Here is a 13564-nt window from a genome sequence, read left to right on the forward strand (position 1 = left end):
ACAGACAGATTTTTTTTTTTACAATTCATGTAATCTCATTTCAATCGGTCTCTCCTAAAACGGACAGCACTATATCACTCCCGAAATTGAAAGGGCATAAATAAGAAAAGTAATATGAAATCTTCGGAAAAGTCATTACTTCGCATAGAAATAACGGTAAGAAGGCTTCCTAATCAATCTCAAATTCAAAAGGGCGCTACTTAAATCACAATGGAATCTACATAATTATGGAACATGAGAAGCAACAATGTCAAAGATTGTTTACAAACGGACGGACGGACAACGAACTAAGGACGAAAAGCTGTTTAAATACATGTAGTGACTGTCACTGAATAGATCTTTATCAACTTTAAAATATTCTGGTTATCACTGAATAGATCTTTATCAGATTTCAGGTAAGTTTCCAAAATATGTTTGAATATATGTCATGGTGGCCTATCAGTACTATCCCGTACGAGAATGTCATTAGGGCCGATCCAAACGCAACGCACAGAGTTATGGGCATTGGCAGTTTTATTACCTTGGATCTTGTGAACACGATTATGAACAGATTTTGATGAATCGTAGTATTTAACTTTAAATCAAGCTCTCGGGTGAGTTAGACAGTGGGACCGATTAAAACCCAATGTACAGAGCTATAAATGACCGTTTGCATTTTATGAGTATGGACCTTGTACATGTTAACTTCAGTTCACAAGAAAAAAAATATGAATCTTGGTATGCAGCCTTATGAACATCAAACTCTCGGACGAGTTACGGCCCTTTAGTTGATATTAGTCTCTGCCCAATTCTGCTGGGGCCAGGCGAGTGCATCATGCATCGTTAGGGTGTGCTTCTGTGTTATTGATCGTTTTCCCATGTTTGCGTTACAAAGAGAAAGTATGATAAAAAGAATGAGATTGATACTAAAGAAATAAATTAGAGTGAATAACGGAGAAAATTTCCAACAAAATCTTTTCATCAGCAAAAGTTCTTATATCACTTTATACACGAAAACGATGCCTTCATATTCTCTGTGATATTCCGGAACAATTTCTTTACGGATCTTTTTCCACTTCCCCTCGTTTTCAATCTGATCAATTAAGGGTTCGAAACGTCCATTGTATTCGCTCACAGTCAGGTGAAATGGACGTGTCACCAGCACAAAATAACCTCCTACAACATATAGATACATTGACTGTGTTTAAGAGAAATGGGTGTGTCACTAACACAAAGCAACCTCCTACAACATATAGATAAATTGACTGTCTTAAAGCGAAATGGGCGTGTCACTATCACAAAGCAACCTCCTACAACAAAACAATCCATATCATAACAGCTTGGAGAGTATTTGTGTAATATATAACATAATCAGGCAATTTATCGCAGGGAAATTCCTGATTGGCATTTTTCTAATTTTCGCATTGAAATAGTTAAACTACGAATAATCTCTACATATTTGTCTGTTATTTGTAACATGTAAATATTGCTATGAGAAGTGTGATAATTACGATTTCTCCAGTCTGGAAGAAATGGTGAGTTGGTATAATCTAATATATAAATGTAACCTCATAATTCTCGTTGATTTCAATAATAGAACGTTTAACTTTAAGGTTGCCTGATTCTGGTCCTAACAAACATTCTAATTCGAATCCAGTTATCAATAAGTCTGGTAGACAACTCATGTAAAACCACTGGTTTACTAAAAGATAATGGAAGGGAAAAGATGGTCTTACTATTAATGTTACTATTGTAGGTTATGTTTTGATAATAATCTTTCAGTAAAACTGATATATGAGATCATAGGTTGACCCGGCAGGTACTACTGGCAGTTTAAGATTGTACAAAAGACACACAAATGAATAACCCATTTTATGCAAACCTCGGGTATACCAGCAGTAAGTATGAAGTTCGACATTGTACATTCAGTCAGGATATTTTGATATATTACCTGGTTTTACCAGCCGCACGACCTCCCACAGACAGTTACAGGGCAGATGCATGTTGGTGCAGCCTCCACATACAACGAGCACATCGTAGGTATCTAGGGAAAATAAAAGATTATAGAATTTCAATAATCAAAGATTTTCATGGGTTTATATCAGAACACACCAAATATCTGTATGACGCTAACAGTTACTACAATAAATAGAGACGTGTTGAGATTTGTAAAGTACATTATATGCATACAGATCAATAGGTTTTTACTTCATGAGACAAGGCAATAATTTAATTCTCTATGAAACGAGCGATTCCATTGGCTTATGTAGCCAGATGGCTTATAGGGAAACGGTGTTCCATCAAATTATAAACAAATATAGCAGAAACAAAATCAATTATTGGTTTCATTAAAAGTTATAAATGTACCGTTGATCTAACATTTATTATCAGACCTAATGTGTATCTTTAGTTAATAAGATTTACGCTGATGTGGCAAGACATTGAACACTATAAGTAGGTGAAGTAGGATTACTTTACAAACTGACCAGGAAGTTTTGCTCATATCATTAAGACATTGAACACTATAAGTAGGTGAAGTAGGATTACTTTACAAACTGACCAGGAAGTTTTGCTCATATTAAATTACGTAGTATACAACTGTATGTGTATCTGTTTCTATATACGTATTATCTATGTACATATTCCTTTAAAAAGTTTTTTTTTTTTTTTTTTTTTTAAATTTTAATCCCTCAGCTCAGCAATCATTATTAGGGGCTGCCAGAGTTGAGGAGCTCTGGGTTCAACCTCCTTTACAAAATATTGCCATCACACAGGAAGGCTCTCATTCTACATTCATCACTTTCATTCCTTATAACATAATTATTTTTAGCAAGATTTATTTATATGATTGTTAAAATTCAATTTCTGACATACAAAAACTTAAATACCCATTCTCATGATGTATCTATATACACCCTCACGCACACACCATCACACACCCATACATACATATAGTATATATATGTACATACTTGTGCATACACAGAACACAAAATAACATATTGATGAACAGTGCACACAATTTGTACATATCTCTAACACTACAACAATTTTGTTCCTTTATAATAATTGCCTGTGCATCAAACACTTAAACATCAGGAAAAAAGAATAATTGAGGTCATTCGGACTGGCCCCCATAGGCATTCAGCAATTAAGTGACACATATTTTTCAAATAAAAATAACTCGAAAGGGACTTCAATATTCAATATCTGGAAATCTTATTGCATTCATAAATTTAATTAGTACTTTCATTATTCAGTATTTGTTCAAACATTCCCCATTTGTTTTGAAAATCTACTATATTCCTATTTCTGACTGCAATATACTTTTCCAATCTTATTGTTCTCTTTAAAATAGTCTTACAAATGCAAAATTTAGGAATACTCTCATTCATACGGCAACAATATATGTAATATTTTATTAAAAGAAAACAGTGGTTAACTAGTGAGTCAAAAGCTGGGTTACCAAATAATATATCACTGTCATTAAAGTAAATGGAATCATATTTATGGTCATGTTCCGCATACCAAAAGTTGAACTCTTCTATTAGTTTTACTGTATAATAACATTGTGTGAAGATATGTTCAATTGTTTCCTCCTCCCTTTTACAAAAAGTACATAAGCTATCTTCAACTAAATTCATTTTTTCTAAAATATAATTGGTAGGTAATATTCTGTGAGAAATTTTGTATTGAAAAGTCTGAAGTTTAGTTTCAACTGTACAATTAAATGGATTCTTGTAAGCACCCTCCCAGTTGTATCTTCCGACATGCTCATCAATTGGCAGGTTTATTTTTGTCGACCATTTCTCCTGATTTGATAGTGGTTTGACCATAATTTTTTAAATAAATTCTCTATAAATAAATTTCAACTGTTTTTTTGTTAAGATGATTGACACTATGTCTTCCTGTTTCTCAGATGTTATATTATTTCCCTCAATTACTTTTTGCCTGTATTCCGTTCTCCATTTTCTATCAACTTTGTTAACTATTGAAAAATATTTGATGTAATCAAGACAAGAAACTTTTATAAAATCATTATAACTCTTGACTACACCGTTTTGGAATAAATCACCAATCACATTAAGTCCATATTGTTTCCATTGAAAACCGTGTTTCATCTGACAAAAGGACACCAAGTTAATGATACTTTTACCAAGATATTCTTCTAATGTTGTTGGGTCTCTTTGTAATTCTGACAGAGCTTTACATACATCCTTCCAAAAACGGTTTTTGGTGTGATTTGCTATTTCTTTGAACTTTACTTTGTCTAGTTCGAAAAATAGTTCTACACTAATAGGTATTATGTCCTTTAACAGTACTCTCCAAGGAACAAATTGATCCCCATAAATTTTCTTTATCCATTTAACCTTGAGGTATTTCATGAAAGATATTATGTGTGTCATATTAAGGCCCCCTTCCCCAATACTAGCAATGAGTGTGTCTCTTTTACACTTAATGTGATGGGTTTGGGAGACTTATAAGTAAGTGAACAAACATTGGTATTACAAGTGTGTTTAGTATTGAAATTCGTCCAACCAGGGTGAGGTCTCTGTGGGTCCAATATCTTAAAAATTATTGACTTGTTGTAATTTTGGTTCGAAATTCAGTCTTTCCATTTCTTGCAGATCTAGTGAAAATACAATACCAAGTAATCTAAAATTAGCTGGAGACCATTTAAGATTCAAATTTTCACATATTCTTCCCTGTGAGTACTTTTTATTTCCTAACCAATACAGACTGGATTTATCTAAATTTATTTTTAGTCCAGATACAACTGCAAAATTCTCTAAGGTACGTACTGCTGAGTAAAGAGTGTGACTTGTGCCATCAAGTAACAAAAAAAGCGTCGTTTGCATATTGTCCAAGTAAAAACTCATTTTCAGACATAACTATTCCTTTGATGCCATTATTCGATTTCAATGATAGAGACAAAAGTTCTAAACCTATTATAAACAGATATGGAGAAAGTGGATCCCCTTGACGACATCCACGTTCTAAATTAAAAAAGGGAGATAAATGACCATTGTTAATAACACTACTTTTTGAGTTCTTATAAAAAAGTTTAATCCAAGATCGTATTGACTCACCAAAATTGAAGGACCCCAATGCTTTATCTATAAAACACCATTCTATTGAATCAAACGCCTTTTCAAAATCTAATAAATACAATAATCCAGATTGGTTTTTTCTTCTAACATAAACATTAAATCATACAATAGTCTTGTGTTATCAGCTATACATCTACCTTTTATAAAACCTGTCTGGGTTACACTTATTATACAAGGGAGAGTTTCTTTAATCCTGTTTGCTATTGCAGCTGAGGCTATTTTGTAGTCTACATTCAAAAGTGAAATTGGTCTCCAATTTTTCAAATAACGTCTATATTTATTTTCTTTTGGAATACATGTAATTATACCCTGATTTTGAAATTCTGAAAGTCTCCCTGTTCCGTATGAATAATTGATTGATCTAACCAAAAATGTTCCCAAATCTTTCCAGAAAAACTTATAGAATTCAGCCCCAAATCCATCTGACCCTGGTCTTTTGCCATTTTTCATATTTTTTAATGCTTAAGCTAATTCCTCGATTCGTAGAATACCCTCACACTTCTCTTTTTCTGTATCCTGAAGTTTTACCTGATGTTGGAAAAAATGAGAATCTGTAATAGGGTCCGGGTCTGGGAGTCTGCTAGTGTATAATTTTTTGAAATCAGCTTCCTCTCCCAGTATTTCTTCCTGGTTATCTAATACATTCCCATGTTCTGTAATAAGTTCTGATATAGATTTATTCACATAATTTCTCTTTTCCAAATTGCAAAAATATTTTGTGACTTTCTCCCCATTTTCATACCAGTTTGACTTTGATCTTAACATTAATCCTTCTACTCTGTTTTTACGTATGTTGTCTAGCTGTTGTTTCTTACTCTCAAACTGTTCATATATATTATCATTAACATTAACATTCATTTTTGTTTCTAATGTTGTAATTTCTATCTCTAAATCTTTCTCCTGTTTCCTTTTCTGTTTTGCTTGTGCTATTGAATAAGTGATTGTTATGGATCTTATTTTCATTTTCAAAACTTCAAAAAACAATTGGTCGTTGATACTTAATACTATATTTTCTAATGATTCCTTGTCTCCCTCTACATAGTATTCGTCTATTGTCTCAGTAATGCAGTTTTTGACTTCTTGTATATAGGTTATGTCCCCCAAAAGTGATGTGTTGTGTTTCCAGTATCCCCTCCCCCTTTCAGTGTTCTTAAAACTTATTTCTAATACGATGGCTGAGTGATCTGTTTTATAACCTGGTATAATCTTTGCATCTTTAGTATAAGAAAGTATGTCATCTAAAATTAAGAAATAATCTAATCTACTCTGCTGTATGGGGTTTTTTCGTCTCCAAGTGAAATTTTTCAATTCAGGATAAAACTGTCTCCATGGATCAACAAGTTCATATGTATCTATCATATCCTTTATCCTCTCCTGAGCTTTAGGATTGTTATTATGTCTAATGTTGTGTGTGTCCATGTCTTTATCCAGTACGACATTCCAATCACCACATAATATTACAGAAGAATTGTTGAATACATTTAAATTATTAAGAAAATTTGTAAAGAAGTTTGGGCAATCCTGATTTGGACCATATATACTAGCTAGTGTAAGTCGATTGTTATTAATAGTTACATCCAAAATGATAAATCTCCCTGAATTGTCTGTTCTACTACCATGTATTGTACATTCAAATGTATTTCTAAGAAAGATTGCCACACCTGCTGATCTTGAATTGAAATTACTAAACACACATTTATAGCCCCATTCCCTTTCCCAAATTTTCTCCACATTTTCCTCACAGTGTGTCTCCTGAAAACAAATAATATCTGCACGTTTTTACTTGACCCAATGAAACACATCTCTACGTTTAGATTTGTCTAAGTATAGTCCCCTAACATTCATAGATAATAGATTTATACTACCCATATTTACATGCTAGATACATATAAAGGCCATCCAAATGTCCCCCAACTACTCCACCCAATGTTTTCCAGTGGTCAATTGAAGAGATACACATGCACACACACACATCCCTGTTATCTTATCTTACATATGGAACAAGAAACAAGTAAATACACACAACATAATCTTTCAACATCACACTTAAACTGTTGATATGAGCCATGAATGATGACTAAGAAATTTCTGAACAACCACTCATTTTTTTCTTTATACCAGTTGTACACCGTACATTGGATTCCTTTCTGACACTGTACATAATATTGTCCAATATAATTATCTGGACATTAAATCATTACCAGGTATTTTTTTAAGGGAAAAGCACTGAAGGTAGCGAGAAACACCCCACATAACAACCAATGCAATTCCCCACACTTTATGTATATACCATATTACCTAATAATAAAAAATTGAAAAAAAAATGTTTTGAGAAATGAAAATTATTATTCGAGTCTGATTGTAATATTTTAGAGAAGAAAGGAATCTCTTGTACAGTGGCTGCAGACCAGCTTGTTTATCTGAATATCATCAAAAAATATAGTCTTACCTTATTGTTTTGTGATCATAGTTTTCCAAGCATTTCAAATCCATTTTCGTTACTTACACATTTTCTTACTGTGATTTCATATTCACTGTAGTTCTGGCACTATTATATTTTAAACACCTCTTCCACATTCTCTAATAAGTCAATCTGTTTTCGAACCGTTCCCCGCTGTCCATACACTCAACCATTGTAGTACCATGCCTGTCAACCAAATGTTTCTCCTTTAGTTTGTTAATAAGCATTACGTTGTCTTTTGTGACATCATCAACCAGCCTGATCTTGCCTGGTACAATCTTTTTCTGTTTCCTCAGGTTTCCAAATTTCCGCATGACATAGTTCCTGACATCTTTCTGCCAAAATTTCACAACTACTGGCCTTGGTTTTGTACTGTCTCTTCCCGGAATTCTATGTATGGCTGCTAAGTCCTCTGGTGTAATATCAGCATGCACAACTTTTTAAACTTCCTCACAGAAATCTTTGGCAAGTTCTCTCTCTGCATTTTCTCCTGATAATTCATCAAAATCCATGACTTTGATGTTATTCCGTCTACTGTATTGTTCATTATTTATAATTCCCCTCAAAGCACTGACCGAAATGTCTCTTAACTCTTTTAGCTCTCTCCTTGTGGTTTGTAACTCCTTGTCACACTCTGCCTGATGTTTCCTAAGACTATTTATTTCAGTCTGTTTTCCCTGTAGGGACTCCTGTAGTCTGTGGTTATGGAGGTTTAATTTGTCTATCTCTTCTCTCATCTTTTGTGTCCTTTCCCCTAATTTCTTATCCATCTCTTTAACTAGCTCTTCCTTCACACCTGTCATGATTTCCAGTACCAGCTCTCTAAGATCTGATGTTTTGACCATAGCTGCTGAAATTTGGTCCCCCTTCCTAGCCACATCTTTTAGCTGTTCCTTTATGATAGCTATGTCCTCTCTGATATCATCCTCCTTAACTGTGCTTGTATGTCTGGTTACTACCCCCTGATTTGTTCTTACTACTGCCACCAGTTCCAGCCATTGTGTAGTAAGTATGTGGCTATTCAATGTCCAGTGTGTCCAGGTAAAGTCACTGGTAAGCTGTTGAGTACTATTCACCTCTGAAGCTCACAGTATAGAAAAAGGAATTCAAAACTTCTTTTTCAACACAGTCTCAAATTGAAATTCAATTTTCAGAAACTAATTACACAAACTGATAGCCCACAGCATTATTGTACTGCCTGCCAAAAATCACAGTCAAATACAACCTAAAAAGGCATATATAGACAGAAAAAACACAGAGCAGTTGTGTCCGCCACTTCTCTACTCAGTGACCATAGCTCAGGCCTCCTTCATAAAGTTAGTATGTATTGATTTACGGATTGTGTTGGTCGGCAATTTAGCTAACATCAGCGTAAATTCATGATTCAAGATACATGGGTTAAGTGGGGTTTGATCAACGGTCTTTTTTGGCAGTTGGGTTAAATAGATGACAGATATTAAGGTTTGTTAGAGAGAAGGCCGGGGAGCGCTGGAGAAAGGAACACCATCTTTCACAAACTATGACTCTGCTTGTACCCAAATAAACTACATGAAAGAAGAAACAACGCCTTTGTGCTTATACTCAATCGGGCCATACTACTAAAAAATCGACGTAAATGTTTAGGGTCTCGTTTGATTGGCCAATGCGGTGGTGTATGAAGTTATCAAAGAAAACAGTCCATTATAATGTCAAAAGTATTGCAATCTGTTGTGAAATGATAACATTCAACTTAAATCATTTTCTGGACAATTAAGTGTACGTTTGTTTTAAGTCGCTTCGCAGTTAATTTAGGGAACACCTCGTTTATTTATGTTACGACTAAATAACATGCAAATGATACCCCCCACCCCACTAAACCCGGACTCAATGAACCTACTGTAACATTATGTGGCAATAATTGTGATTGTTATGTCTTATGATGATCTTAGAGTGCGATTGATCTCCCTTGATTAACGTCATTCCTTCTTGCTTCTGTACCACGCTGCGAACCCGCCATGTTTGTGTAATGCCAACATGCTCGAAAGAATACACACATCTACAAGTTACTGACTGTGTCATTCCATCTTTGCAACACTCAAACGTTACACCTACCAAAGTTTACTCAAGTCATTTTTCAATGTACTCTTAAGTTGGCGTATGAATACATTTTCATTCTAAAGTTGAGGTTGCCTCACTTGCATTTCTTCACTTCTCGGTGTTCTATCCCGTAGGCCAACATGTTGTTTTTCAAATATGACCTTTTTACCGTCTCTAACCTGAAATTACTCCGCGGAGTATCGGACTATATATCTTATTTGTTCGCAAAGTCGAAACCATTTCATGAAATAAAATTAATCTAAAACTATTTTTGCTTAAAACGGTTTAATTTTGTTTTTTCATTCTGAATATAACAACTATATTTAGACGGAGAGTGACGGCGTACATTTCGGTAAGTTCCGTGGTAGACTTGCACAAGTCCCTATTCATCCAAATCTTGCAGGAATGGTTAAACTATACAAAATATATAAGTATAAGGAATGAATCATGTTATTTTGAGATTTATGGGGGTATGAACCTCAATAGGTCTTGGGACAAATTTAATATCCCCCATAAACCTCAACATAACATGATTAAATCCTTAAATATACCCGATGTGATCCTTGCCAAGTCGATTAACATACAAGGTTAGCGATGTTAAAAAAACGCATAGTACGTTAATTATCATGTCCAAATTTGAACTTTACCCGGAGTCAGCATCTATATGACTAAGTAGACCGGTTCGCTAATCAGGTTACGTAATGGAAGAGGCATTAATTGACACAGGTAATGGGAACAGGATAGACACTATGAACGTTAAGGAAGATTTGATAAGTTAACACGTAACAATTCAGTCCATTAAAGTATCTTATAAAAACAGCGAATATGAAGGAATTGTAACCATTATCTACATACGCAAGAACCCAAATTAAAAGTAATTGAAGCACAATTTCATTGTTTTTCATAAAATACTTAATCACTTATTTTCAATGTGATAAGGTTATCAAATTTTGATATGGTAACGCCAAATACGTTGAAAGTGATGGTGCAACATTTGCGTTTGTCAACTGTCTTTTTTACAGAAAATGTCAAAATTATTTTTCTATCGCAGTTTAAGCACGACAAAAATAACCATTTAACTCCCTACCTGGTGCAATAGCAAGTTCTTCCTCGCCAAAATATGAGCATATGAACTTGTCGTAGACACCTTTCTCTTTCGCAGTGTCCAGCATCCCTTGGGACGGATCTAAGGCATCAACTTTGACAAATCCATGTTTGGCCAGCTTAAATACCAGATGATTGAAACATGTATTTATATCCCGGTGACGAAAACAAAACACATGCTGATTGATATCAACGATCTACCTATAATGTAGAGAAGTATTTTGTTACGATGTCAATGGTGTAGCCAGACAAACTGCCATAGTCTCTCGCATCCACCTCAATTTTTTTCTTTTGTTTTTAAATGATCATCAGATGCACATTAAATGCAAAAAAATCTCACACAATGAAATGTCACTTATTAACACCGTACTCCACTTTGTTCTGAACTATTAACCGTATAAAACGTGCTGTAGCGGTGTTTGCATCACTCAGCTATAATTTGATGGCTTCAATCCAGAAAACTTTTTTTAAAAAAATTGATTTTACGTTTCCTTGGTCAAACTATCGACAAACAGGCTAAAAGCAGATAAATGAATGTTTCAGCCTTTGTCGGAAGGTCAAACAGCATAGCGAACCACTCGCCACTTTTCGTTTTCCATAGACTTCAAACTTAATCTCTAATTGTATTTTAGTTGATTAAAATTCAAACATCTGCTTATATAATTTAATCAAAATAACGAAGATTGAAACAATGCAGATATTTGATTTGAAATCTTAATTTACTACAAGTTTTCAATTTTTGGAAATTAAGAGATATGTATACCTTTTAAACTTTGATCATCATTGCAATCAGATAGATAAACAATACCATAATATTATGTTATTTAACAGTGTAAAAAACTTTTGATTTCTTGAAAACGTCGCTAGAATAGAGAACTAAATGGAAAATGCCCTACATTATAAATAATACGGAAAATGTATACTACATGATCTGAAAATAAATGAAAAGAGACTTAATCTTGTCAGGAAACTTGAAATCGCACTAGATTGAAGCGATATTATGTAGAACCAGTATTTTGTATTTCGTTTTGATGTCATTAGACAGATATTCAACTCCGGATGGGATAACCGGTATTTCGTGTTTATTTTGGGGAACATTTGGAAAATTACCGGGTGCAAACTGTTCGAGGATAAATGAGAGGTTCCTTATTGAATAACCGATATTTCGTTTTGAAATTCAAAGTATAATCAAAAGAGGATTGTTTATTTGAATTTTATTCGACCCAGAATAAAGTCAAGCTACCATTTTATATTAAAATTTCGCTTACACCGTTACCAATTCACAATACTTTCACTTATAAAACTGCAGTAGATTTATAATGCTTATTAATATGCATTAGCATGGGTATCTCAAAAATCCAAATGTAGGATAAAAAATATGATACCTCTTGACCAACTAAGCCTGTTCCTGCTGCAACATCTAGCACGTGAACATTTTCCCTAGTACTGGGGTATAATTTCGCCACCTCATTGGCCGCCATAGCTGGTCCATTGTATCCATCAGAGAGCATGTCCTTGGGGAAAAAAATACAAATTTCTCTGTAAATATCAACGTTACATTGAGGAGATTTTAATGGATGCTCTCTCATTTCGACTGGTCACGTGATTGTTCTTCGTTTGGAACTCTTCAGCGTTTTGAAATAAGTCTTAACCCAGACATCAAATAAGAGCACAATTATTAGGTTGGACAAGCATTTTAAACATGAGACGAATAATACAAATAATGATAAAAAAGCTGGTTATCCATTCCACTGTACAGACAGTCGCTAGAAAAATTGATGAGTGGTGATTTGTTATTTTTTCGATAAAATGTCAGGGGTTTACAAGTCAATAATATATTAAAGGCACACAGTTGTTAGACTTTTCGTTCTTTTTCATATTTTAGACTATTGTGATATGTTTTTACGGATATGAGATGAAAACCCACCAATGTATTACTTGTACGGAGGAAATATAGTTTGATTATCTTTGTGACATATTTATATCGCATATTGCTCCGGTCGAAAATCTTTTGTCATTGATATTGAAATTGTTTTTGAAAGTATTACACAGACCGCCGCCCTAAAATATTAATTTTTTTATGCTACCGTTCGAAATTTGAACATTATTATGTACTCAACCGTCCAAACAATCAAATTCTTAATTTCCATTACAAGCAAAAATATTGAATTTGTTTTAAACGATACCGTCCCTATTATCAAATTGTTATGTACGCTACCGTTTACAATACGCAACCGTCTTAAATATTAAATTATTAGGTAATGTATCATCCAAAATTAATATCTGTTCTTGTACACATTCCCGTACAGAAATACGACTTTGATATACTCTACCGTTCAAACTATTGGTTTCCTTGGTAACGACCTCAACAAACTTTCAGTTGTTAGTTTTTTTTTCGAACGCTAACTACGCGCAGCCAAACTTGATATTTTCTAAAATACAAACATACGTAGTGACAAAATGGTTGTGAATAAGTACCTGGTCATACTCCTCACTCCAGGAATCGTAGAACTTCGTCTTTCCTTCCCGAGTCTCGGTTTTGGCATAAGCTTGTAGTATCCTTTCGTGTTTATCCATCCTATTACTGTATTGGATAGCAACCTGAAACAAGCAAAGATGTACAAACATTTTTGAGAAAAAATAAAAATGTTTCACCATGACGAAGTAATAAGATCATGCCATGATCTTATTACTTCGTCATGATGAATCATTAAACGATTTAGAAAACATTTCCTTTAAAATCTTTCTTCACAAATAAACACTCACCCTTTGCCTACTGACGAGTACGCCTATTGATCAACCCATCTAACGTATAACAAATGCATTCGGTAGT

The 13564-nt window shown here is 34.0% G+C and overlaps 1 protein-coding gene across 2 annotated transcripts; it reads right to left on the reverse strand.

The window, feature by feature from the left end:
- Positions 1-331: 331 nt before the first annotated feature.
- LOC132544992 (methyltransferase-like protein 27) lies at positions 332-13308 on the reverse strand. 2 transcript variants are annotated; one of them, XM_060208660.1, is made up of 5 exons: positions 13210-13308; positions 12117-12245; positions 10715-10850; positions 1931-2023; positions 332-1155 (listed from the first exon to the last, which is right to left on the reverse strand). In XM_060208660.1, the coding sequence occupies exons 1-5, from the start codon at positions 13306-13308 to the stop codon at positions 974-976; spliced, it is 639 nt and encodes a 212-aa protein (XP_060064643.1). In that variant the 3' UTR covers positions 332-973. The 2 variants fall into 2 exon arrangements, 1 of the variants encoding a protein (XP_060064643.1); XR_009554024.1 differs by lacking the exons at positions 332-1155; positions 10715-10850; positions 12117-12245; positions 13210-13308 and adding an exon at positions 9643-9733 and having other exon boundaries at positions 1945-2023.
- Positions 13309-13564: the final 256 nt, after the last annotated feature.

The sequence above is a fragment of the Ylistrum balloti genome, unplaced genomic scaffold (assembly GCF_031769215.1).
Source record: "Ylistrum balloti isolate Yb309-2 unplaced genomic scaffold, AGI_CSIRO_Ybal_v1 Utg369592, whole genome shotgun sequence".
Lineage (NCBI taxonomy): Eukaryota > Metazoa > Mollusca > Bivalvia > Pectinida > Pectinidae > Ylistrum > Ylistrum balloti.

What these genes read in the sequence shown, in the direction of transcription:
- LOC132544992 (XM_060208660.1), bottom strand. Translation starts at nt 13,308, where the DNA reads ATGGATAAACACGAAAGGATACTACAAGCTTATGCCAAAACCGAGACT. An exon ending in AGAACTTGCTATTGCACCAG is followed by an intron (nt 2,024 to 10,714) that starts GTAGGGAGTTAA and finishes TATTTTCCCTAG; the next exon opens with ATACCTACGATGTGCTCGTT. An exon ending in CGTGCGGCTGGTAAAACCAG is followed by an intron (nt 1,156 to 1,930) that starts GTAATATATCAA and finishes TATATGTTGTAG; the next exon opens with GAGGTTATTTTGTGCTGGTG.